We start from the raw sequence: 26,784 nt of genomic DNA on the forward strand, positions 1-26,784 counted from the left end.
GGTGGGGGTAAGGGAATGGGGACAATAGGTGCCTCTCTTTCTCCATTAATAAAAAAGTTGATTTCAGGTCTGCTTAGGAGTAGGATGTATCTCTTAAATGGGATACAGACACCACTACTTATAGAGGAAAAGTGATAAATTTGACTCCATTAAGAATTTTTCATCAAGAGACATTAAGAGAGTGAAAAAGCAAGTCAGAATTGAAAAAAAAAATTTGTAGCACAGGTAATCAACTATAGGCGTGTTTCCACATTATGTAATCAATTAATAGAAATCAGTAAGAAAAAGACAAAGAACCCAAAATAAAAATGGGAAAGCACCTGAGCTTATAAGCCAGTGCTTATATGAAAAGAGGCTATTCTTCACTAAAGTAAGGAAATGCATAACAGTAGCACAGTAAGTATTACATATCCATTGGATTGGCAAAAATTAAAATGTTGGACAACTCAAGTGTTGATGAGGATGGGAAGCAAAAGAAATGTTATATGTTATTGTTGGTTATATAAACTGGTAGAGTTTATTTAGCATGGCCTTGAAAAGCTAAAAATAAACATGTTCTATGAATCAGGACTTCCATGCCAAGGTAAAGACGCTATAGAAATCTGTGTTTATACACTCCAGGATAAACATACACACACAACATGCACACAGACACACGCAGACAGCAGCATTGTTTATAATAGCTCAAAGCTAGAAATAGCCTAAATCCATGGAGTAGATAAATTATATTTCCATGTAATATAGTAGCCTACAGCAATGAAAATGAATAGACACGTCTACATGGGTGAATCTTAAAACATAACCTTGATCAAAACAATTCAAGACATGAAAAAAACTTACCCTATGATTCTATTTACGTAGGAGTTCAAAAATAGGCATAAGGTGTATTTTTAAAGAATGAGTAGTTAGGCAGAAAGAACATGAAGAAAAGCAAGAAAGTGAATATGCTAATAAACACCATAGTGGTTATCTGCAGGCATTTGGGGGTTATAAGGGAACAGGTTCATTGGGGCCTTTTAGGGTATTGGTATTTTGACCCAGTGGGATCACATGAGTGTTTGGGTTATAGTCTTTAAGTAGTACCCTTCTTCTTTATGAGCTTTTCTGTTTGCTCTATTTCCCATCACAAAAAATAACTCCAATCTTCTTTCTTCCCCATACTTCCTGATTCTTCCTCTGGTGAGAAGCATCTATAGTGCCTCATAGAGACTTAGAGTTGTTACAGCAAGACAACAAAGAGAACCATGTAGTCTTCAAAAACGAAAATACTTCCAAAGTAGGTTCTCAAGAATAAAAAAAGCTCTGACAAGAGTAAAACATAGCATTTGACCCTATATCCTTTCTAGTCCTGCCTGGCCAGATTAGCTAAAAAACCCCCACAAAAAACAAAAAACGAACCCCTGAATTGGGAGGAGTATATGCAGCATAATTCTGAAGAAGGCTGGGCAGGGGTGGGCAGGGAAGGATGGGTTTGATGGCAGTGGTGGAAAAAGAGCAGTGTGGTGCCTGGGCAGCTCAGTTGGTTGAGCGTCTCACTCTTGATTTTGGCTCAGGTCATGATCTCAGGGTCGTGGAATGGAGCCCTGCATCAGGCTCCACCAGGTTTGAGATTCTCTCTCTCCTGCCCCTCCCCCTACTTGCTCTAAGTAATAGTAATTACAAATTATCATTAATAGATTTTGTTTGAGAGAGGATGTATGAGCGGGAGTGAGGGGGTGAGAGGCAGACAGAGAGGAACAAGCAGACTCCCTACTGAACAGAGAGCCTGACATGGGGCTTGATCCCAAGACCCTGGGATCATGGTCTGAGCTGAAGGAAGATGCTTTTTTTTAATTTATTTAAAAAAAATTTTTAAAATATTTTATTTATTCACAGAGATGCAGAGACAGAGAGAGAGGCAGAGACACAGGCAGAGGGAGAAGCAGGCACTATGCAGAGAGCCTGACATGGGACTCAATCCAGGATCTCCAGGATCACGCCCTGGGCTGCAGGCAGCACTAAACTGCTGCGCCACCGGGGCTGCCCTGAAGGAAGATGCTTAACTGAACCACCCAGCTGCCTCTAAAATCTTAAAAAAAAAAAAAAAAAAAAAAAAAAAAAAAAAAAAAAAAAAGAGCATCAGAGTTGGTGGAGTGCCATTTTGGTAGACACTGCAGGAAGCCTGGCCTAGGAGCAGGAAAGCTGTTATTCCGTGAATCACTTGGGACAGAAGCCTGCAAGGGCTGTCTGCTTCTACATATGTGTCATCTAGCAAAGAACACTAGCTGTCCTTGGAACTGCCTGGTGGAGAGCCTAGGACACCTGTCAGAGATGGAGGGTGAAATCTTAGAGCACCTGGTACTGTAGTATCTCCCTCCTTCCATTCCTTTCATCCCCTTTACCTCTAGGGACTTACTTTTTAAAAATATTTTGAGACAGAGAGCAAGAGAGACCATGAGCTAGGGGAGAGGCAGATGGAGGAGAGCCAGACTCCCACTGATGCAGGGCTCGATCCCAGGACTCAGGGATCATGATCCAAACCAAAGGCAGATGCTTAACCGACTGAGTCACCCAGGTCCCCCAACCCATAGGGTTTTTAGTATGCAAGGCCCTAGACCTTGTATTTTAATAAGCGCCTTGGTAACTCTTATGCAGGTGGCCTTTGGCACTGAGTAGCATTGCTCAGAGAAACTCCCTGGCAAGAATCACCAGAGGCACTTGTTAAAAATCCAAATTTCTGGGCTCCATACCAGACATGTGGAATCAGAATCTCCAGGGAAGGGGCCTGAGAATTTGTTTTTTTAACCAAGTCCCAAGTGATTCACAGGGAATTCTGGGGAAGAATTTTAAAGACTTCCACTTTTAATTTTGTTTTTTTCCATAGTGTATTTAAAAGCAAAATGTTTATAATAGTTTTTTTTGCATTTTGATAAAAAGTAGGTACCTTGTTGTAAAGATTACAAACTGTAAAATATTTTTTTCCCTCTATACATATCCTCTCCTTGAAGTCACCAAAACATCTTAAACTCAACATGTTCAAGTTGAAATCCCCATCTTCCTTCAAAACCAACTCTATTCCAGTGTTCCCCATATCTCATTGATAGCATTACTATCCACCCACCATGCCTGATCCCATCATCTCAGACTCCTTTTTCTTCAATTCCCAGTTCATCCCACTGATGTGGCAAACAAAAGCAGAAGAAAAATTAAGTTTCCTTACTACTTACAGCCCATTGAAACAGGCAGGGTGACCTTCCTCTGGGAGCTCAGCTGCCTCAGTGTTGGCACTTTGCTAAAGGCAATCTTAGCCCCCGCCCCAAGATCCTGTGTGTATACTTTATACAGAAATTCCTTTGGAAGCTTCCTTTATCTCTACCCCTCAACATATATGTTAGCAATCATACTCCAAGCATATGGCCCAATGATACACACCTGAAGGATCTCATGACTGAGTTTTTACTAAACAGTAATAACCTTTTCCTAACAATAGCTAGCCCCCTCAGAGTCCTGGAAACCTTGTTTCCAAAATACCTTGGAGGCTTGTGCTGTCTGTCCTTAATGCCCTCCCAACTTGAAAGTATATAATCAGCTATGACTCACAACCCCCCTGCGGCTCTTTCTGCCCATGGGTCCTGTCCCCATCCTTTAATAAAACCACCTTTTTGGTGGTCTGAAGATGTGTCAAGTTCTTTCTTGACCATTTGCTCCTAACCCCAACATTTCCAGATCACCCACCATATCTGAATCCATCCATCACCTAAATCTCCCATGTTACTTCCCAAATTGTTCCATTTCTCCCACTTGTCTCCATCTCCTTATTCCCAGCCCGATCCATTTGAAATACCACTAAATACCACCTGGGGACCCTAATTGGCTCTATTCATATTCTCACACTACAGTTGGAATGAACTTTTCAAAACACAGATATGATAGTTAAATCCCCTCTCTGCTTCTCAAGAAGATACAGGTTCTCAGTATGGCCAACAATGTCTGGTCTCCAGCGTACTGTGAACTCTGTATGGTCTACGTTCTAGCCACATTGGTCCTCTGTTCCTCAGGCTTGCAGTGTTCCCCTCTGACAAAAGGTCTTTACGCATGATGTTCCCGGTTTCCATTTCTCCTTTTTTCAGTATCTCATTTTTCAGGTTTCCATTCCAGTAGGACCTCCTTTAGGGAGATTTCTCTCACCTTTCTGACCAGGTCAGTGAATGACCCTATTGTAAGCTCTCATAGCAACTATTTCTTGCAGCTTTCATTTATTCCTTTGAATAAATGTGGTTTTACTTATTTGTTGAATTAGACCTTTTAAGCATTCCTTTGACTAGTTTATTTCCTTTGTCATCTTCTCTGGTGCTTTTCTGATTTCACTTCCTTAGAATCTATCACAGGAGAAATTTAGGATTAGTAGGCAATAATTCTTCAATATTTGGACTCGGCTAAAGCACCACCTTCACTGGCTTTCCCATACCCTTTCTGGCTGCTGTTGCCTTATCCTTCTCCAATCTCTTGAACACTTGCCTTTATCATGGTTATTTACCCTATTATTTTTGTGTGTTTTCTTGAAGGTTTCTCTCACTAGTGTCAGTTACTTTAGGACAGCTGTTTTATTTATCTGTATGTGTACATAGGGTCTTGTCCTCGAGAAATATTTGGTCTTCTCTTACTGTGCCTGACAAACTCTTACCAGGTAGTGGTATAGTGTTACCTTCAGCAATATACGTAATATTTCTAATCAATTTCCTTATTTCTAAAATGATACTTACCTTAAGAAGTTGTTTGGTTAAAAGAGTTAGTGATTCCCTACATCTCACCCTCCAAGTGTCTCCTCCTCCAGAGTAGTTATCTATGGAATTTTGTCTCAGGATCAGGTTTTTGGGATGCCTGGCACCTGGCTAGTTCTTGTCTTCTCCCTCCTGTTTTTTTTCCCCTTTACAACAGACCTTGATGGCCCAGTTAAAACTAGAGAACAAAATCAGTAGCAACTGGTAAACATTTCTTTCCTGTTCTCTTAGGAAAATATATTCCTGAGGTGAGGAGATATGTTTTGCATTAACTTCACAGGCCTTTTAAAAATATATACTTCGAAAGAGCAAAGGATGAAAAATGAAATGGTTAAATTTCTGTAATCAAAATAGATGAAATGTTTCTATTCATATTTTCTTCGATAGATTTTTTTTTTTTAAACAAGGCCAAGGGGATTCACAGGGAATTCTGGGATACAGAATTTCAATCTATAAAACTCTTCTATTTTCTACTAGACCCAGAGTGCACAAGTAAACTCTGGTTCCCTTGCCTTCGTCCTTTCAAGCTTACACAGCTGTAACGAAAGATTCTAACAGTGAGGACAATCTCACCTCACAGCGAATCACCTGGTAGCTTCCGGTACCCTATGCTCGGCTTCGTCAAAGTTTCCATGTAGCGCCTTAAAGCAATGACAGACACTCACGGATGCATAATTTTAAAACTCGGATGTAACTAAACAGAATAGAAAAATATCCCGTGAAAAATGTTTGCACAAGCAAGTCACGGAGGTAAGCCACCACCAAAGCTTTTGCTTGCTTTTCACCCCTTCTGCGCGGTTACCTCACGCGGGTTCACGTTATCTCTGGCTATTTAGACTGGTCACGTGCAGTGGACTAGGAAACGCTTTCAAATCTGAGGTGAACGCAGCCCGTGTGTGTGTGTGTGTGTGTGGGGTCATCCGTGGGCCCGGAGATCAGGACCTGGGAAGGGCGTATTCGCGAGGTGAGAGTTTTAAGAGAGAAAACTCGGCCTCTGTGACCTCCACGGGTTTGAGAACAACATCCTCCGGCGTGTGAAGCTCACCCCCCACGGGTGAGGTCAGCGTCCTGTCATCAAAATGACCCTTTTTGACGTTCAGCAGTGACGAAGGCCTCCGGCACTCAGTCTGCTGGATTTTCTCCACGGGCTCGTGTGGGGAGCGGGCCTTGGCTGCGCTGTGAGGTAGGGTTAAGTTCCTCCGCTGCCGGCCGCAGGAGGCTGACCCTGGGGCTCTTCAGGGCCGAGTCCTTTCCAGACGCAGCCATCTGCACCCTCAACCCCACCCGTCCCTCTCGCGGCGACCTAGCACCCCCCCTCCCCCCCCCCCCACTCCCAAGGGTCAATTTCGGGGTTTTCTTTCTCCAGTGACAGTTGGCAGAACAGGCTTCAAAAGAACGAGAGGAAAAAAAAAAAAAAAAAAAAAAAAGAACGAGAGGAGGCCGAGGAAAAGAAGTAGCCGTGCCGGTAAGCCTCCCAATCAATGGCAGTCCCCCCCCGCCCCGCCCCGCCCCGCCCCGAGATGCGACGACGAGCCCCCTACCGAGCCGCGGAAGCCCCAGGGCCGGCGTCCTCCGCCAACCGCCCGAGCGGCCCGCCCCAACTGCCCGCCCCCGGCGCAGTCACGTGACCGGGGAGCGGCGCGCGCCGGCCGTGGCGCTGATTGGCCGGCGGCGGGAGCGCGGGGTTTGATGGGAAGGAGTTGGCCGGGCCCACCGCTCTGTCAGTGGCGGCTGCCGCCTGCTGCGGAGACGGGCTGCGCGGTGGCGCCGAAGCTGGCAGACGTGGACGCAAGCGCCGGGCTTTGCCCGCTTCCTGCAGGTAAACCGTCGGAGTGAGGGCGGCAGGGAGGGCTCGGCGGAGGGGAAGCGCGCTGAGCCTTCCGCTGGGGCACGGGCTCCCGGGTTCCCCGCCCGCCTCTGCCCGGCGCGCCCGCCCCGGTGCCTGGTGGCCTAGGAGCTCCGCGGAGGTGGCGGGTCCCGGGCTCGCGCCGCGCCGCGCGCCGAGCAGCCTCGCCTCCTGCTGCCTCTGATTTCCCAGGGCCAGGGGCGACCCTGGAGTAACCGGGAGCCCGTTCGGCCACCTCCCCCCTCCACCCCCGCGTGTCCTCGGGGAGTCCGGGGTGGGGAGGTGGCCGGGTGGAGCAGAGCATCGGCTCTTCGGCCGGCCCGTGTCAAGGCGGGGGGGTCAGGAGGTTCGACGCTGAGCTGTCGCTGAGTGTTGTGTGTCCGTCTCTTTTTTTGCCCCCCCTCCGAGTTGTGCGGAGGCGCCACGAATTGGACAGATCGGGAGGACCGAAAACTGTCAGTGTCATGCTGGTCGGCCCAGGCATGTGGGCGTGGATTACGTGCTGCTTGCAGGAGCCTCTCCACCGACGTTGTCCTTGTTTGAGGGAAGGTGGGCGGTGTAAGGGGTGGAGGGAGCGAGGTTGCCGGGGTGACCGAGGCTCGGCCCGGGGGGGGGGGGGGGGAAGAGCAGATCTGAACTGTTATCAATAGTTTTAATTCTTCGGCGTGCCTGGCTTGGCTCTCGGTTTGGAGGAGCCGTGCGACTCTTGGCCTGGGGGTTGTGAGTTCTGGCTGCATTGGATATGGAGATGACTTAAAAGGAAAATAAAAATCTTAAAAAAAAATTAGTTTGATTCTTTAATATTGTGTATGGAGATTGAGAAAGTTGGGATCACTGAACTCAGTTTTGCTGATGGTGCCCTCATGGTAATAAAACTGGTGACTCACTGAGTTTTTTCCATGTTCCGCCTTTTCCCAGTTGGCTTCTGGTTTATGTCAATTGTTTTCTATCTCTCTGGCCTGCGTGTCACCATCAACCTAAGTGACCCTGTTCAGCAGCAGCGTGTGGCAGGCGAGCAAGCTTGGCTTCAGGCATAGGTTCGGACTGGCAGGGAGTGCTCATCCCTTGTTCTCAGCAGCCCCCGTGGTTCCATTTTTGGAGGAAGTTGATCTTAAACACGTTTTTAAAAACAAAAGTGGTGCATTTAAAATCAGAATTTTTTTAAAAAAGATCTTATTTATTTATTCATAGACACACACACACACAGATAAAATTAGAATTTTGTTTCTGTCACCTAAAATCCGCCCAACACTCTTTATAAGCTTAGTGTTTATATATTATTAACTTGACAAATAATATAAGCAGTTATAGAGCTATCCGCAAGGTATGATTTAATATAGAGATCTTTCTACCGAAATAGTCATTTCTTGGTAGTGTTTAGTTCAGATTGAACATCAGCTTACCATGAAGATCAGCTTTAGCATATAATAAAAGTGCTTTTAGAGGTGTACTTCTTTTCAGTAATTTTATTTTTGAGCAATAAATGTGGTGGTTTGGGATATTTCAAAATTGCCTTTTTGGCTAGAATATTTGAAAGAATTCTGGAGCAAAATCACTTTTAATTTTAAATTGAAGAGTACATTATAGAGCCTCTAAAAGGCCTGCAAGAACATTTTAATGGAAGAGTCTGAAGAATATTTTGTTTTTATTTTTTAATACTAGAGCAAATGAGGGCAATACAATTTCAGTTAAAATACAAATTGTAATTTATTTTTCCAAATTTAAAATTATGAAAATGGGTACTTTCTGAGAAGTTAGGTGTATGAGTAGTATTGTCTGCACTACATGTGCTTTCTGATAATAGTAATAATAATAATGGCTATAATTTATTATGTGCTCACTACTTGTTGGACACTGTGCCAAGTAATATATAATTTCATTTAGTTCATACAGCAGTTCTGTGAAGTGTTAAGTTTTTTCACCACTACATAAATGTGGAAACTGAGGTTAGAGAGTTTAATTTACCCAAGATCACATTGCTGGTATGCAGCAGAGGCATATTTTGATCCAGACCTTTTTTGACTCCATTATTCTATTTTTTTAAAAAGTTTTTATTTTAGAGAGAGAGAGTGGGGTGGAGGAGTGGGTTAGGAGCAGAGGAAGACAGAATCTTAAGCAGACTCCATACTGAGTGGCCCCACAGGGGCTTGATCTCATAACACTGAGATCATGACCTAGCTAAACCAAGAGTCAGATACTCAACTGACTGCACCACTCAGTGCCCCTCTATTATTTTAGTATGACTTGAAATGAGCTGAAAATTTAAGAACGACATGACCCAAGATTTTAAATTCTGACCCCCAAACCTGAGTGTGAATATCAGTCAATAGGAAACATTGAAATAATGTGGTGGGCATTATTATTTGTTGAAAACACGGTAGATGCATCCAGCTCTTAAGGTCATGTCAGGTCCCGTTGTAATATCAGAGTGGAAAGACTGTACACGTTCATGGAAGAGCTCTTGGGGACAAGCCACTTGAGATTGAGCAATCTGTCCACTCAAGGGCATACACTGATTTATGCTTCAGAGAGAAATGCTAGTTATTTGCTTCCCATATATTTTGCGTGTGTTAGAAGAGATGGACTAGGAAATGGCAATGACCACAGCAGTAAAAACAGTTTGTATTGAGAAATTAGTTATGTGTGGGGCACTGCTGAATTATCTCATTTAAGGCTTTCAACATTTAGAAGGTCCTTAACTATCCCTCTTTTGAAGATGAAGATAATGAATAACTGAGAGGTTAAGTAACTTATTTGCCCAAGGTTTCATAGTAAGTAATGGGCCACAGGAATTGGAGTTGAGATGTTTGTGTCAAGGAGGGTAAAAGTGTTTGAACATAGAAGAGGTATGAAATTAAAGCTATGTAGAAAAGTTGATTAATTTTGTTATGCTTTCATATCTCTTGGAAAGTACTACCATTACATGAGTATTAATAGCAAATCAGTTTCTTTGAACAAATACTGGAATTTGGAATTTTAGGAAAATTACTGGAACAATGAGGGTTAGCTCGTTCTTTGATTAGAGCCTGAAAGCATGGATAGGCATTTAATGACTGTTTACCCTAATGTTGTTTTAGAGGACAAATTTTAAAGCATAATACCCTGCTTCAGGGATCTTAAAGGTTAAGCATAGTTTGTTTCATTAACATCAAAACAAGTCTCCAAGCAAATAATTGATGTCAACATTGATATTAATTGCAATATTATGCATATATTTCATATTACATTTAAAAAGTGATGTGCAATGGACAAGTAAAGGCAGTGCTTGCAGACTTCCAGTCTGCCACTAGCTGAAGCTAGCTGCCAAAATGATTTGGCAAATCATTTAGCTGCTCTTCCATGCAGATTTAAGCATTCAGATTTAATCAAAGGAAGGAACTGGGCCACATGATACACTGTACCAACACTGTCTCTTGTGTTTATAACTTACTTTCCACTTCGGTAGCTCTGTTTACCAGCTATTTGAGAATGTCAGAGGTGTTTTCATGTATTTATATGTAAATATTCCAATCTTATTTATATAAAGCAGACTTTATTTCTGATTTTGTGTTATTGGGAATAACTACTTGCTTCATAAAAAAAATCAAAACTAAAATACTGTGTCTGGCTATGCTACTTAATATTTCTGGGACCAAATTACTTCATTTCCCTAGCCTCAGTTTCTGACATTTATAAAATGGGATGATAGTAGTATCTAAATGAAATTCATGTAAAGCATTTGTTTTAGGGCCTACCAGAGATAAAGTATTTATCAAATATTTAACTGGTATCTTTATTGCTGTCATTACTTTTTTTAAATGTTATTTAAAAAATTATTTATTTATGCATTTTAAAAAAAGATTTATTATTTATTTATTCATAAAAGACAGAGAGAGAGGCAGAGACACAGGCAGAGGGAGAAGCAGGCTCCATGCAGGGAGCCCGATGTGGGAGTCGATCCCGGGACTCCAGGATCGCGCCCTGGGCCAAAGGCAGGCGCCAAACCGCTGAGCCACCCAGGGTTCCCCTATGCATTTATTTTTAAGTAATCTCTACCCCCAACATGTGGCTTGAGCTCACGACCCCAAGATCAAGAGTCCCATGCTCTATCAACTGAGCCAGCCAGGTACCCCCGTTGTTATCTTTAAATTATAAGAATTCTGAATTGTGATGGCTACAAACTTAACTCAGAGGCATATAAATGTTACAAACCAAAATGTGTAGGTCAGTTGTGTTCAAAACACTGTGCTAGACACTATACAATTAGGGAACTACTATATACTTTGAAAGTACCAAGTTAATGATTTGTATAAATCCTCCCTACCCAGTCACCTTTCTTGGTGAGTATTTTTAGCATCTTAAAACCTTAAGATAGGTTTAGAGACCTATTTGATGTTTTAACTAAGAAATTATACTTCTATTCATTAAAGTTCCTGGATTTCCTACAATTGCATCTTAGAAATTTGAATACTGACTTAATATTGAAGGATTAATAGTACTTAGGTTGCAACTTAATTGTGGCTTGTAACATTCATTTATAAACACCAGAATTTTTTAGGATAGCTTATAGGTATTTCTGGTCCTAGAAATCACTTTGTATGTGGAAATATTTTATAATATGGATCTTTGTTACTTCTCTAATCGAGAAAGTCCAAGATGGTATGCCTAATGCTAATTCCAATCTGTGACTAGTGTTGCAGAGTAGATGTATTTACTTGGTACTGGTGTCATTTTTGATTGCATTAATGGTTTAAAAAAATGTGAGAATTATCGCCTTTTTTGTGTGTGGGAGGAAGTAGTTTTATACACGGACAGTATGTAACTATTCCTGGTAAAAATATGTAAATTTGAAAGTATACTTTCACTATTTCAGGTTAAAAGAATAAGAACTTATATAATTATTGACTAATAAATTGATTTAGAATCTAAGATGGCTGATAACATTTTCATCCATATAGTAATATAATACATTTGAGAGTCATAGAGAAACAACTAAAAGAAGGACACAGCTAGCTGACATACACAGCTAGCTGACATGAAGGTCAGTTGACTTGAGGGACTTAGACACAATTTCAGAGAGAAATGTTTATTTGGGTATTGGAACAGTAGTGAACAGATTAGAAGTCTGAAGATAGCTTCGTGTTTTTTTGTTTGCTTTTTTTTTTTTTCTAATTAGAGAGGCAGAGGAAGAGGAAGAGAGAGAATCCCAAGCAGGCTCCACACCCAGCATAGAGTCCAACTCAGGGCTCTGTCTCACAACCCTGAGATCATGATCCAAGCTGAAATAGATGTTCAGCCCACTGAGCCACCCAGGTGTCCTTTAAGATAGTGTAGCTTTGACTCATGCACCATGAAGATAGAGTAGCTTTGAGTCATGTTTTTTCCGAGCTATTGGGCAAATCACTGAACGTCTTTTCTCTTAATTTTCTTATCTGTAAAATGGTAACAATGAAGACTATCCTGTGAAAAGTGCTGATATATTAAGTTTAATTTACAGAAAAGAAAATTAAAGCTCAGAAGCATTAAATGACTTGCACAAGGTCTATTGGTTTTCTGTTACTTTTAAAATATTATTCTAAACATTGTAAAACACCCCTAATTCCAAATAACTAGTTTAGTTGAGAGACAGCTGAATGATAGATATGTTGTATCTAAGCATGTAGAATGAAAGTAGTACAGTAAAACTTTTCTTAGGACATTAGGGGACCTACTTGAAAGAACAGTAAGTTGCAAAGCAATAAGAATATATACTGTTAAAATGCCTTGTCATTTAAAAGCCTTTCTAGCTTTATTTTCACTTTTAAATATGTACTGGTGTGGAAGAAGGGATTTGTTGAGGGGTAGACTCTGTCTCAAGAATATCTGAACTAAAATTCCATGTAAGTGGAGTTCAAATAAATTAATATTTTATAGTATTTTTAGGCAGTATTGCAACATCTATGTTTTATAGTGGGTATAGTATGTATTTAACCTAAAAATTTTAAATACTTGCTTTATTTCTAGCTGTGAATTCCTTTGGACGATTGATGATATTTATCATTGTGCCCAGTTTCTACACATAAAAGATGGGTGGATTATTTTCTCGATGGAGGGTAAGTTAGTTTTCTTTACAGCCAGTTCTTAGTCAAATATAAAGTGTCACATAAACCTACTTGTAAAAGTCTCCTTTGTGGTGTAGACTTGAGTATAGCTTGATATTATCCCTAATTCTATTTAATTTTCTTCCTCCTCATATGAATTAGTTGTATATTTGGACTTTAATATTCACTTGCTGTATAGGTATGCAATGTCTCTTTTTAATATCATTATTTCACTTTGACTTCTGAGTATTTTTATTTATTTATGCATTCATGTGTAAATGGTTATCTTTTCTTGTTTTCTTCTGCTTATTGCCTCTATTTCAATCTTATTTGAAGAATAGTTAAAATTATTGTTATTGAACTAATTGAAATTATAGTTGTATGCTATATAATACTTATGTTTTTATGGGCTATATCGTTTTGCTTATCATATGTATTTGTTGAAGTCATACTAAATATACTTTTAGGAATTAAACAAAATTTGGAATGCATTTTAATTTTATTGGGTAGAGCTTTAGAGGAAGTATCTCCAATTTAGTGCTATAAATTTAAAATATAGTGATAAATGTTCTATTCTAATATGAGAGGAGATAATGTAGTCTCAGACAAAGCTTATTTTTAACCTCTTTTGCCATATAATGGAGTCTAGCAATATTTGGTAGACTCATTTTTTGACTATTGCTGGAACTGCTTTGTTTTGGACTTTGTCCTCCCTTTAAAACTTTTTGATAGTTCTGCTTGAGGATCAAATTTATCTTTGTCTTTGTTAGGTTGAACCATATGAGGATTAATTTTGCTTTGTCTTTGTTAGATTGAACCATATGAAATTGCTTTTTATGTAAGTCAAAACAGTTGAATATTGGCAATTTCATATGGTTCAACCTAATGTTAACAACTTGTGGGAACTACAATGAATTGATTGATGTCCACTACTTTCTTACATTATTGAGTATGTAATTGGTAAGTACCTTCTCAAGTGTTGTAGGAGACATTTTGGCTGGTTTTTATTCTGGATATATAAAAAATATTTTTAACAAACAACTCTGCTATAATGAAGTATTCTTAGTTGCCTTTTAAAAATCTAATCTTCAGAAAAATACGTTAGGAATTCAAAATGAAGATAGCCTATGGATTTTGACTTTCAGAGTCCTAAGTGAACTTTTAGCAATAGTAAAGCAGACCATCTTTAGTCTTGATGTTCAACCACTGAGCCACCCAGGTATCCCTAGTCTTGAAATTTCTAATATATGATATGTTTTTGATAATCATATCTAAGAAAAGTTTTCTTGGAGGGAAAATTTCTCTATAAAATTTGATTAAGAATGATAGAAATAAAAAAACGTGGTAGAAATTGAGTGGTCAGAGTTGAAAGTACTTCTAAGACTAAAAAATCAAATAGGAAAATGCTTATTTCTTTAATCATGTAGTTCTGTTTGTAATTGTAATTTTATTTAAATCTAAATCTCATTAATAAATAGGAATACATATTGCTTGACATTTGAAAAAAATTTGAATTAAAATGTCCCTTTTTACTTTATTTTTATTTTTTGAGTTAAAATGTTCATTTATGGTTTTATAAATCAAGTGTTTCTAAGTTTTCAGGAACAAGTTTTAATGTCTCATATCTGTTTTGATAACAGACAAAACCTTCAACTGTAGAAGTTTTGGAAAATATAGATAAGGTATGTCTTTGGGCTCTGGGGTGTTTTAATTCATTTTAAGTATTGCATAAATATTATTATTTTAATTTTAGTATATGTATATTATTTTGGAGACTGGATCTGGTTTGGGAATTTAGAGATCAGATAGAGTAAGCCTGAGAAGTTTATTGTTGTATTATCTCAGAAAAATATCTGAAGTCTCTCAGTCACTTAAGTCTGTGTCAATAGAACCTGTTAGAATGAAATTTGATGTATAGCATGGTGTAAAGGATAAAGTAGATTATAAGATAGTCTGCAACAGTTTTTATCAGTCTGAAAACTTCACAAACTTCATTATCAAAAATGGTTATTTCTTAGGAATACTGAGTGATGAATAGATTGAAAGAATCTAGTATGGTTATTGTTGCAATTTTTATTAATTCTTTTTATAGTCAGATTTAAAAAACGAATTAACTTATTTTTAGCCAGACTTTTTTTAGACCTTATACAGAGAGAATTATTTAGATTATTAAATACTATATATTGATGTCAATTTCATGCTTGATCTTTGCTAATTTGATAGTCGAAAAGGGTATCTTAAGTTTGCATTTATTTATTTATTTTTAAAGACTTTATTTTTATTTATTTGAGATAGAGAGAGAAAGAAGGAGAGACATCAGAAGCAGGGGGGAAAGTGCAGGGGGAGAAGCAGACTCCTCACTGAGCAGGGAGCTTGATGTGGGGCTCCATCCCAGGATCCTTGGGATCATGACCTGAGCCGAAGGCAGATGCTTAATGGACTGAGCCACTCAGGTGCCCTTTAATTTTGCATTTAAAAGACTGACTTGTCAGCATAGGCATTTTCATATGTTCCAACTTCATTTCTAATTTTTTTTCAAATTATGTTCTTTTTAAAATATTAAAGTATTATATTTAATTGACTTTTAAGAGTTCTTCCTATATAATCTATCATGTTAAAATTTTTTGTTGACATTTTGATTTCTTTATGAAATTTGAGATTCAATTAAATAATATAGAATAATTTTCTCTTAACAGGAAATTCAAGCATTGGAAGAATTTAGGGAAAAAAATCAGAGATTACAAAAATTATGGGTTGGAAGATTAATTCTCTACTCTTCAATTCTTTATCTGTTTACATGTTTAATTGTATACTTGTGGTATCTTCCTGATGAATTTACAGCAAGACTGGCCATGACACTTCCATTTTTTGCTTTCCCATTGATGTAAGTAAATTGTTCATTTAGTTGACCTTTCCTCTTTTTGGCCGGTTAAAATATAGTCAGTCTCTCTATATTGTGAAATAGTAATGTCTCAGATTGAGTAAATTTGCTTTTGTTTTCATTTTGCAAAGTTACTTCTTTAAAAAAGTAAACTAACTGTATTGAACCTTAATTTACAATTCAGCAGAGCTGAGGAATATCACTCAGTGACATTAGTAATAATGGCTCTATGTGGGAATCTTTTGTGATCCTCTAATAGATGATCACATTCCCCTAGGGATATAGGGCAAGGAGTAGGCATTTCAGATTGTGGGTAGTCGTAACTGAGGGAGGATTTGTAAAACAAACAAATAAAAAACCCAGCTGCCCCAATGATTCTGAATATGTTCCACTCATCCCATCTCTTTTCCCCCTTATTTTAATCACTGCTATAAAGCAATTGACCCTTATTATAGAAATACTTTATAATATAGCACTTTACTGAAGGTGTGTCATGATTGACAATTTTGAGAGACAATTTAATAAAAAAATTGGTTCATTCACTCTACAAACTTTTGTGGGTACATTCTGTAGATGTTGGATTTTGTAGATGTTGGAATATAATGGTGTATGGTATACAAAAATATAAAGTCTCTGTAGATTTTAGACTGTATATATTAAAATAAGTAATAAGTATGATGAATATTATCAAAGAGAAGTGTCAAATGCTATGGGAACATTTAACAGAGGCTCTGACACTATCTGTGGTGGAGGTGGGAGTCAGGGAAGAGTTTGTATTCATTTTCTGTTATTGTCACAAATTTAGCAGCTTAGAGCAAAACTCATGTTGTATCACAGTGTAGGTCAGAAGTCCAGGTGACTTGACTGGACTCTCTGCTTAAAGTCTAGCAGGCCTCAATCAAGGTAGCCATTCATCTGGACTGGGATCTTATCTGGTTTCTAGGGGGAGAATCTTTCAGGTTTAGTCAGGTCATTTGCTGATTGTGCTACATCTCTCTGACTTCTGATTCTGCCCTCAGCCCAGAGAAAGCTCTGCCTTTCAGGGTTTAACTGATTATATTAGACCCACCAAGATAATCCAGGATAATCTCCCTTGAATAAAGTCAGCCGAGTAATACTTAATTATATTTGCAGAGTCCCTTCATAGCAGTTCATAGATTACTGTTTGATTGTATTACCAGAGGATGGAAATCTTGGGGAAGAAGAGAGACAGCTTTAGAATTCTGCCTACCACAGCCTCCCTGAGGAAGTGACTTTGAATTTGAGACCCAAGGATGATTATGTGTTTTAAGAGTGGTGTGACGTGGTGGATAATCTTTTAGGCAGAAGGAACAGCATATATGAAGGCCCTGGGGGGAATAGAGCATGGTAGGTTTAAAAAATTGAAAGAAGGCCGAAGACTGATTTATAGGGAAAGTCTAGATAGTTAGGCATGGGGTATTCTTGTGGGCCTTATAATCCATGATAAGGATTTTAGGATTTAATCTAAGAGTAATGGGAAGCCACTGAAGATTTTTAAGAAGGAATATAATGTGATCATATTGTTATTTTGAGAATATTGAGGCTAGACCATGGAGAATAAATTAGAGGGGAGTAAGAGTGGATCTGAAGCAGCAAGTTAGAAGGTTGTTACAGTTGTCTAGGGGAAAAATGATTGGCGGTGATTTGCAATTTGGGTGGAGGTAGCAGAGTAGAAGAGAAGCAGATGGGCTGAATGAGGTGGATGTATTGAGATTTAGGAGACAGAACTGAGGTAATATGGAGATGCTCTTGGTGATTGGGTGGGTGTGAGGTGAGGGGGAATAGTTGAAACAAGGATAAAATTTAAGAGTATGGCTTGGGAAATTTGGTTGATGGTAGTCTCATTCATCTAAATAGGGAATCCCATGAGGAAGAGCAGGTTTGCTCACTAAGACTAAAATACCTGTGTTCTATCTAGAGAGAGCTGCCAAGTGGGATGGTTAAGTATGAGTATGAAGCTCAGGAGAGAAATTTGAATGGGAGATTTAAATTTAGGATTTGGCATTTTATAAATGTTAATCAGAACCAGCATCTGTTCATTCAGTAAATTTTGGGCATCTGCAATGTGTTAGGTACTGGGCTAGACCCTAGTGATTGAATGAGAAAGTAGTGACAAGATCTCTGCCTTCATGGAGCTTACATTCTGTTGGGACTAGACAGATAAAAGATGAGAGACCAATAAGCAAACAAGTGTAATGAAGAAAATAAACAGGGTGATGTGATAGAGAGGAACTGTCCTCTTTTGAGAAGGCAGTATTTGAGTTGAGAACTAATGTATGAGAAAGAACCAGCTTGGAAAGAGTTGGAATTTATGGAAGATTATTTTTATATATACAGTGTACAATAGCATATGTGTCTATAGAGAGATGTAGGAAAGGATTAACCTCAAAATATTAATGGAAATTCTCTTTGGTGGAATTTTTGTAGTTGTTTCTTTCCATTTTTTTTTTTTTTGTATTGTTTGAATTTTTTACCTCAGTGTGTTCTTCAAATCCTGAAAACAAAAACAAAAATCCAAGTGTTGAGAGGGAAGATCTCAGACAGGAAGAGAGAACAGAAAATAAAAGGACTGTGAGGTAGGAGAGATCATGACTTATTTAAGGTCAAAAAGATCATTATATATGGAATGTGTGATGTAGAGAGTGATAGGTGTGCTTGCACAATCAGATGGTATCTGGATCATGGGAAGTCATGGCTAAGGAGTTTGTGTTTCATTTTGGGTGAATTGGGAAGCTTGTAAAGGTTTTAGTGGAAGAATGTCATGATGAGATTTATTTTATTTTTTTAAAGATTTACTTATTTATTACTGAGAGACACACACAGAAAGAGAGAGAGAGAGAGAGAGAGGGGCACAGGCAGAGGGAGAAGCAGGCTCCATGCAGGGAGCCCAACGCAGGACTCGATCCCAGGTCTCCAGGATCAAGCCCTGGGCTGACAGGCGGCGCTAAACCGCTGAGCCACCGGGGCTGCCCTCACAATGAGATTTAAGTTAAGAGGATCACGTGTGTTGCCTGTGGAGATTGAGTAGAGGAGGACAAGAGTAGAAAACAGGGAGGTCAGCTAGGATGCTGTTATAGGAGTTTAAAGGTAAAGATGGATTGGGCATCCCAGTGGCAGTGGAGATGTATAGATAGATGACTTGGTAGTATTTCAGAAGTACAACTGAGGCAACTTGATGGGAGAAATTGGGAAGGTAAGGGAAAAGAATGAATTGGGTGCTATTTAGGTTTTTTGGTTTGACATTTGGCAGGTGTAGGATCTCTTTTTTTGGGACTGCTAGAGTAAAATAATTGTGTTTAGTCTTTAGTACAGGACATATTTTCCAATTGGAACTCCTGGAGATCATAAAATTTTAGCTTTGTATGTAGGTAAAAAGCAAAAAATCGAGTCCATGCGTATTACCAAATAAAATCTCTGTCATTTTCTTTCTCTTTTTGGAATGTTTTGGAATGTTCTTATCCGAGGTGTAGCAGATTTTATAATGCTGAGCTCCTTTCCCTTGTTCATTTCTGGTTTTTTATAAAAAGAGAGGAAATTTAGAAAGGGAATAAGTGTGATGTTTATTTGATTGAACATCTTTAAAAAACTTAAAGCTCACTTGACATCCATTTCTATATCAAAATTGATCTTTTGATTTTGAAAGATTTCTATCTAGTTACAAAAGAATGTCTGACCGGAAACTACTGTGCTAATTCTAATGGCTATTCAAAACTTGTGATCTATTGGATCTGCTATTATGCTGCAGACAACTTTGTTTTGGGGGGCAAATAAATCATATACTGATTGTTCTTAAAAGGAAAAACTTTAACTTCTTTAAAAATTTTGTTATTTTTTTCAGTTTGATCTTTCTCTTATTTTGAGTATGAGACTGTAGTATCCTCACTGTCCTGCCTCTTCTGCATCACCTGCATCCAGTATTTCTTGGTTTGTTAAGCTTCAGAGTCATTTCTCACTTTGTCTCACTCACATTTGTGACCTGGTTCTTGACTGCCGCTGCTTCTATTTCACTGAGCTCTCCACTTTTGGAAGCATAGACCAGTTATCAAACAAAGAATAGAATTGTCCTTCTGATTGATGACAATCAAAAAAGCATGAAATAAAATACAACAACGTGAAAGTGGATGTTGTGGTATGTAGAAGGAAGACTTACCGCAGGACATTTTCTTTTGTGTGAACTATTGCCTTAGTTTATTCCTGGACTTTTTTCCTTTGGAAACAAAAATTTTAAGGTCTGGACCAGGGTTTACTTAAAGAAATGGAAGCAGAAAGAACAATAAAATGTATTGTTTTTACTTATCACTGTCTACACTGATTATAAAGCTTAGAAATCTACCTGATAACTGCAAAAAGTGACTGTTATCTCTGCATTCCAAGTTTCCCAAATGCTTTTACTGGACAGAGAGGTCATGGAATCGGGACTGAGCATATACTACATAATCATAACTATCTTAAAATGATCTTTAATGATAGAATATCAATACCCTGTATAAGATGCTTTGATATTTTATTATATCTTTTCATGATGTAATATGGAGAAAGTTGGTATGATTCCAACCTATTATTTTTCTGCCTTTCAAATTCAATAATATTGATTATTGAATAAATGATTTTTCAACTATTACTGAAACAAATTATCTAAATGCTGAACTTATTTCATAGGAGTCATTAAGCCAATGTTCCATGGTGAAGGAAGGTTTGGATTATAGTTTAAAATTTGTATGTCTTGATTATGCTGTCAAGTATGCATTACCTTGGGAATAGGTTCATTTTCTGAGAGTGAACAACCATTAAGCTTTGTCTCTACCCTTAACTAACTCTGCAAGCAATCTTAGACTTCTATTCCTGGGTACTTTATTCTTACAGATGATAACTTTCTAGAAATTTCATTCTCTAGAAGATCATTTCAAAGGCTTATTAGTGTAAGACATTGACCTTCCCAGAGTACTTAATTAACCATATTTTCCTTCTGGGTTTCTTTTCTTTTTTTTTTTTTTAATTCCTGTTAAAATGGGGTTAGGGAGGGGGAAAAGTTAAGCAAAGAAACTGAGGAAGTTTGTCACCCAATTTTTTAATGTTTGTTTGTTTTCCTACTTAAATTGAAAGCCATTTGAGGATAGGGCTTTGATCTTACACAGTTTTAAAAGCCTTCTTCCCACTCCCCCACCTCCCAACTAACTGGTAAAAGATATTTCTTAGTCCACCTAGAAGAGTTGAAAAGCATACTTTGTAACCTTTTGAGGAAAGTTAAACATTTCTTTCATGGCACTCTGAATAAGAATACAAAGTATCTCTCATCAACTATAGTTGGCTCTTAAAGGAGATGATGTCTGAATATCTCTTGGTATTTACTCAAGGAGAATATTTACTAAGAGGTTTTGGTAGGTAAGAAATCATTTTGCAGGCATCCTTTTTGCAATGTTTATAGATATTTGAATAATCATAGTTATTCGATTTATAGAATTCTGTACTTAAAGAATGATGTACTGAGACATAATTAAGAGATAGATCCTATTCTTGGTTGGGAAAATTTGGTATTGTTATGAGCTCAGTTCTCCCCAAATTAACATAAAAATGTGTGGTCACAATAAGAATACCAACAGTACTTTAAAGATTTTGGCACAGTTATCCTGTACTTAAAAAAAGGGGGTGGAGGATCCCTGGGTGGTGCAGCGGTTTAGCGCCTGCCTTTGGCCCAGGGCGCGATCCTGGAGACCCGGGATCGAATCCCACATCGGGCTCCCGGTGCATGGAGCTTGCTTCTCCCTCTGCCTGTGTCTCTGCCTCCCTCTCTCTCTCTGTGTGACTATCATAAATAAATAAAAAATTTTAAAAAAAGGGGGTGGATTTATTTATTTATTTGAGAGAAAAGCGGGGAAGGGACAGAGGGAGAAGGGAGAGAGAAAGAGAATCTCAAGCAGACTCCCTGTTGAGCATGGAGTCCAACTTGGGGCTTGATCTCAGGACCCTGAGATCCTGACTTGAGTTGAAATCAAGAGTCGGACACTCAACTGACTGAGCCACCCAGGTGTCCCTCCATACGTTTTAATGGAAAAGTAAACACATAAGAATAGTCCTGAAAATTCTAAAAAAGGAGAGGGATGAGAAGCAGAGGTCTGTCAGGCATCTGACATCTGGCTTTCAGACTAATAACAGTGATTTATTATAAGTAAATGCATTATAAAACTCCATTAATTAAAAGTTTGGCACAGTGTGTAACTAGTATATGAATTTAAGTTTGACACAAACCAAGAAGGACACAAGAATCCAGAAATAAATCCTAAAAGGAATTTTTATATATGATATGGTATGATATGTATGGTTTTTATTTATGATGACATTTCAAATCATTGGGGGAAAGTGGTGTTGAGTTATATATATAAAAAATTTTAAAAGTCCATTCAATTAAAAAAAAAAGTTTGATTCCTGCTTTATTCCTTATACCAAAGTAAATCACTGTTATTAGTTTGTCTGAATGTGAAGGTAATTCTCACTAAAGCCTTTGATAGTTAAATAAACTGACAAAGTAATCAACGTAGTTATTTGGTACATCTTTTCATTTTTAGCTTTATATATTGCTAAATCTCATCGAAAAACAATAAATTGGGTAGGGTTATGAGGTTGTTGGAAAGACAGCACTTAAGTTTGGCAGAAAATGTTTCATACATGAAGGTTGGTGAAAAACCTTCAGGTTTGGTTGGAAGTTTATGGAGTGTTAATCCTTTAGTTAAAAGTGATGAAGGTTTGATTATATTGATTGAGTTTTAGATATTCTGCTATATTTTAACTTTTAGCATTTTTTAATTTTAGTACAGTAAAACACCAAATATTAGGGTTTTAAAATATTTACCATAATTAAAATGTGATTCTGTTATATTGAGGTTCCAAGTATTTCCTCTTTGTATACCTTTAGAATTTTATGGTGCAAGTCACTAAATTATATTTAACAGAAATTCATACTGTACTACTGTTTCGAATAGTATCAGTTTCATTCAGAAAAGAACAGCTGGGATGATTTGATGAATTAGGTTAAGAGAGGGTTTTTAGTATGTTTTAGAACTGATTGCATATTTGAATTTATTGATTTTCCATACAATTTTGTATTCAACTGCAAGAATTATCTTGTTTTTAATAAATTTTTTGGTTGATTTTTTTGAGTTTACAAGTATTGGGGCACCTGGGTGGCTCAGTGGTTAAGTGTCTGCCTTTGGCTGAGGTCATGATCTCAAGGTCTTGGGATCAAGCCCAGGCTCCCTGCTCAAAAGAGTTTCTCCCACTCCCACTGCTCTTCCCTCTCTCTCTCTTGCTCATTTTGCTCTCTCAAATAAAAGTCTTAAAAAAAAATTTAAAGTATTTTTAAAGTATTCAGACATCATTTGTGAACAGCAATAATTTTACCACCTCCTTACATACTTTTTGTCTGATTTTTTTTTTCTTTTGGCTAATTATGTAGGCTAATACTTTCAGGACAATGTTAAGTTATTAGAGAAAATAGTGGACATTCTGGACTTGTTCCTTGGGAATACTTCTAATATTTCCCTATTGAACATTTTTTGACTTTTGGATCAGAACATTTTATCATGTTAAGGAATTTTCCATTCACGTTTAGTTTTCTTTTAAGCCAAGAAAGATTGTTGAATTTTGTTAAATACTGTTTCATTATCTATGGAAATAGCCATTTGAGTTTTTCATCTTATATCCCTTAATATGGATTATATTAAGTTTTGTTTTTTTTTTAATTTTTATTTATGATAGTCATACAGAGAGAGAGAGAGAGAGAGAGAGAGAGGCAGAGACACAGGCAGAGGGAGAAGCAGGCTCCATGCACCGGGAGCCCAATGTGGGATTCGATCCCGGGTCTCCAGGATCGCGCCCTGGGCCAAAGGCAGGTGCTAAACTGCTGCGCCACCCAGGGATCCCTATATTAAGTTTTGAATTCAAAGATTGAAATCCTGAATTCCAGGAAAAATTCTAATTTCATAGTTGTAATCATTTTATAAAAACATCTAAAAGCTTGTCTTTATTTTCTAATGCTCTAGAATACATTAAATAGAACTGTCATCTGTCCTTAATAAGTTTGGTAGTATTCTGTTGGATATCTTCTGAACATGGTGCTATTTTTGGAGGGTAGCTCTTAACTTTTTAAATTCAATAGTAGTTAATCTTTTTGGTTTTCTGTCTGTTCCAAGGGTAGTTTTGTTAAAAACTATATATATATAAAATATTATATATATAAAATATATTGTTTATCTTTAAGACATATTTATATTTATGTAAATTATATATAAAACTATAAAATTTTATATATATAATTCTGCAATTTAAAAGATCTATTTATTTTGTGTGTGTGTGAGAGAGAGAGAGAGAGAGAGAGGGAGCATGAGCAGGAGGGGGAGAGGGAGAATCTCAAACAGACTCCACACTGTGCCTGAAGCCTGATGTGGGGCTCATCCCACAACCCTGAGTTCATGAGCTTGAGATCATGACTGGAGCAGAAACCAAGAGTTGGACTGTCAATGGATTGCACCACTGAGAGGCCCACTCATTCTACAGTTTTAAAAATGAAGTAAGTGAAGAAAAGAAGAAGATGGAGATTCAGACTAAGAGAATTCAAGCTCCTTTAGATAATTTACAGAGGAAGTATGAGTTTTACAGAGATTGAAAGGAAGTTCACATGTTGCCAATGAAGTGAAAAGTTTAAAATAAGAAAAAAGTACCAGTCTCAGAAACTCACAAGGCACTATTTAATGCACAAGTTTATGAACTTTTAATTGTTTTCATTGACTGGATTTCAGATTACCTTAGTAAAATAAAAAGTAAAGAATCTGGAATGGACAATGGAAAGCTGCTACTCAACTTTGCGTGAAATGGAAATGATATTCAGAAGTGTATAAAGCTTTTGCCTGTGATAACAGAGCAGCTCCAGTGCATGCTATTTGTGAATACCAAACTTCGTGAGCCTTTTGTAAAATTTATATATTGGTCTCTAAGCTAGATGCAGGAACATAGCATTCGACCATGACATAACATTGAGGAGACTGGTAAACACATATTCAGAGGAGTAGTGACTAAGGGAATTCAGGATTCTTTACAACATTCAGTGGAAAACAGCTGCTTTCTTTAAGAGCTTCAATTTACCACTGAGGTTTTTATAAACTATATTTGTTCTCAAAATGGTTACTCAGGCTGACTACGTGCTCAGGCATTTGATTGTCTTTGGACTTGAAGACAGATGAAGGAAAAGTCTTGTTTTTGGACTGTCAAGCTGTCCCAGTAATACTAAATCATCTAAGAATATCCAGTAAAGGACTCCTCTCTACTGTCATTGATAGTTTGCTTCAGATGACAGTGGAATCTAAATCCTTGCAAGCCGTTCCTGGAAGCCTATAGCAACACTTTATTTTTTTGTACTTGCTCTGTGCTGCTTCAAACCCCTAAGCTTGATTTTAAGATACTAAAAAAGCTCAGTATCATTCTGCAAGAAGCTTTCCAAAATCAAGAGTAATAAGAAGCTCTTTGAACTTTTTACTATTCATCTGATGCTTCAAAAATTATGAAGGACAATACATCTAAAACTTGCTTTTCTCTGTATTAACCTAAATTCAACTCTGTTCAATTTGGGTTTGACAAAATGCAACTCCTTGGCCTCCAATGCAAGCGATTAAGCTACCTTGTTATTTTATTTTATTTTATTTTATTTTATTTTATTTTATTTTATTTTATTTTATTTTATTTTATTTTATTTTATTTTATTATTTTTATTTATTTTTAAATTTTTATTTATGATAGTCACACACAGAGAGAGAGAGAGGCAGAGACATAGGCAGAGGGAGAAGCAGACCCCATGCACCGGGAGCCCGACGTGGGATTCGATCCCGGGTCTCCAGGATCGTGCCCTGGGCCAAAGGCAGGCGCCAAACCGCTGCGCCACCCAGGGATCCCTAGCTTGTTATTTTAGATATATTATGTATGTGTTGCTTATTTGTAAGAGTGTAAAAATTAGCAAACTAAAAGTCCACCAAGTAATCAGTAGCATCATTTATCATGAAAAGTAGAATTCTTTAAAACTTTTGAAATGAAGTCTATAAGAAGCTATGGAAGTTTTGGATTGTTTCAGTTCAACTAAGTACATTAGAACTACTAATGTACAAAATGGAATTTCCAGAATTAATGACACTGGGTTACTTTTTATATGAGTGTTTTAGGAAGATTTTAAAAATTATGTGATTATTTGGAATAAAGTTGGTGTTTGTGTGGGGAAAAAATGTATTTCTGTAGAGTGTTTAATAGTTGTAGTCATCACTACATCAGTCTTACTGATTTAAAAAAGATTTTTTTCGTGGGGCACCTGGGTGGCTCAGTTAGGCTTCTGACTCTTGATCTCATCTCCGGTCTTGATCTCAGGGCCATGAGTACAGGCCTTACATTGGGCTCCATGCTGGGTGTGGAGACTACTTAAAAAAAAAACAAAACTTTTTTTGTATCTATGATTATTTTTTTGTATATTCCTTATTCTTATTTTATATATTGTACATCTCTTTTGTGATTGTTTTTATTAGTTGTTTATATATCTTTTCTCTCAAAGAACCAGCTTTTAAAAAACTACTTCTTTTTTTTTTTTTCATCTTAGGCTTATTTTTATTTTATTCCTGAAACTTAAATTGGATACTTAATATATTTTTCATTCTTTTTTATTAACACAGTACACTGTATGTGTATTTGAGGTCATGCTATATTCTGATCACTGCTTAATTTTATTCCACAGGTCTTGATATGTAGTGACTTACTTTGGTTATTTTCTAGATATCATGTCTTTTTTTTTTTTTTTTAATTTAGTGTTTGTAATTTAAGCATTATTTCCAGGTGACAAATGTGTGTTTGGATGTTTGGTTTCTGGTTTAGTTACTGTTTCTAGTTTTGTTGTATTGCTTTTATAGCATATTGCTTAAAAGTATTTCTATTACTTTGAATTTATTGAGTTTTTTTTTTTTTTTTTTTTTGGTGCTGTGCTATTTGGTTAGTTGTTGCCTTTCACAAACACTTGAAGTTGTTTTTTTTTTGGTACATAGAATTTAATATCAATGAAAACTACTTTATTATGTTATATAGTTCTTCTGTATCCTAGTAATATATTTCAACTTCTCTGCTTTATGAATGTTTCTTTAAAAGAAACCCTTTTATTTTGAGATATAGATTCATGTGAAGTTGCAGAAAAAACAC

General features: G+C 37.5%; 1 protein-coding gene, 1 long non-coding RNA gene and 1 pseudogene across 12 annotated transcripts in view; 2 read left to right on the top strand and 1 right to left on the bottom strand.

Moving 5' to 3' along the window:
- Window positions 1–6,070, bottom strand: part of LOC144304646 (uncharacterized) — a 46,910-nt gene extending 40,840 nt beyond the window's left edge. For 2 of the 7 annotated variants that reach the window (XR_013371573.1, XR_013371570.1), the window contains exons 1-2: window positions 5,334–6,070; window positions 4,743–4,938 (exon numbers count right to left, since the gene is read on the bottom strand). This is a non-coding gene — a long non-coding RNA (uncharacterized LOC144304646). Of the gene's footprint in view, window positions 1–481; window positions 4,359–4,742; window positions 4,939–5,333 lie in introns of those variants that run through there. The other 5 variants (XR_013371575.1, XR_013371574.1, XR_013371572.1 and 2 more) reach the window with 4 other exon arrangements.
- A 50-nt stretch (window positions 6,071–6,120) lies between these two features.
- The window catches only part of LNPK (lunapark, ER junction formation factor), an 88,968-nt gene continuing 68,304 nt past the window's right edge, over window positions 6,121–26,784 (top strand). For 4 of the 5 annotated variants that reach the window (XM_077883145.1, XM_077883147.1, XM_077883148.1 and 1 more), the window contains exons 1-5: window positions 6,121–6,149; window positions 6,184–6,225; window positions 12,589–12,677; window positions 14,306–14,347; window positions 15,362–15,549. In XM_077883145.1, coding sequence (XP_077739271.1) covers window positions 12,651–12,677; window positions 14,306–14,347; window positions 15,362–15,549 — 257 coding nt within the window. In that variant the 5' untranslated portion in view covers window positions 6,121–6,149; window positions 6,184–6,225; window positions 12,589–12,650. Of the gene's footprint in view, window positions 6,150–6,183; window positions 6,226–6,421; window positions 6,580–12,588; window positions 12,678–14,305; window positions 14,348–15,361; window positions 15,550–26,784 lie in introns of those variants that run through there. The other variant, XM_077883146.1, reaches the window with a different exon arrangement.
- Window positions 20,891–25,228, top strand: LOC144304542 (coiled-coil domain-containing protein 138 pseudogene; annotated as a pseudogene).

This window comes from Canis aureus, chromosome 34 (assembly GCF_053574225.1).
Source record: "Canis aureus isolate CA01 chromosome 34, VMU_Caureus_v.1.0, whole genome shotgun sequence".
Taxonomy (NCBI): domain Eukaryota; kingdom Metazoa; phylum Chordata; class Mammalia; order Carnivora; family Canidae; genus Canis; species Canis aureus.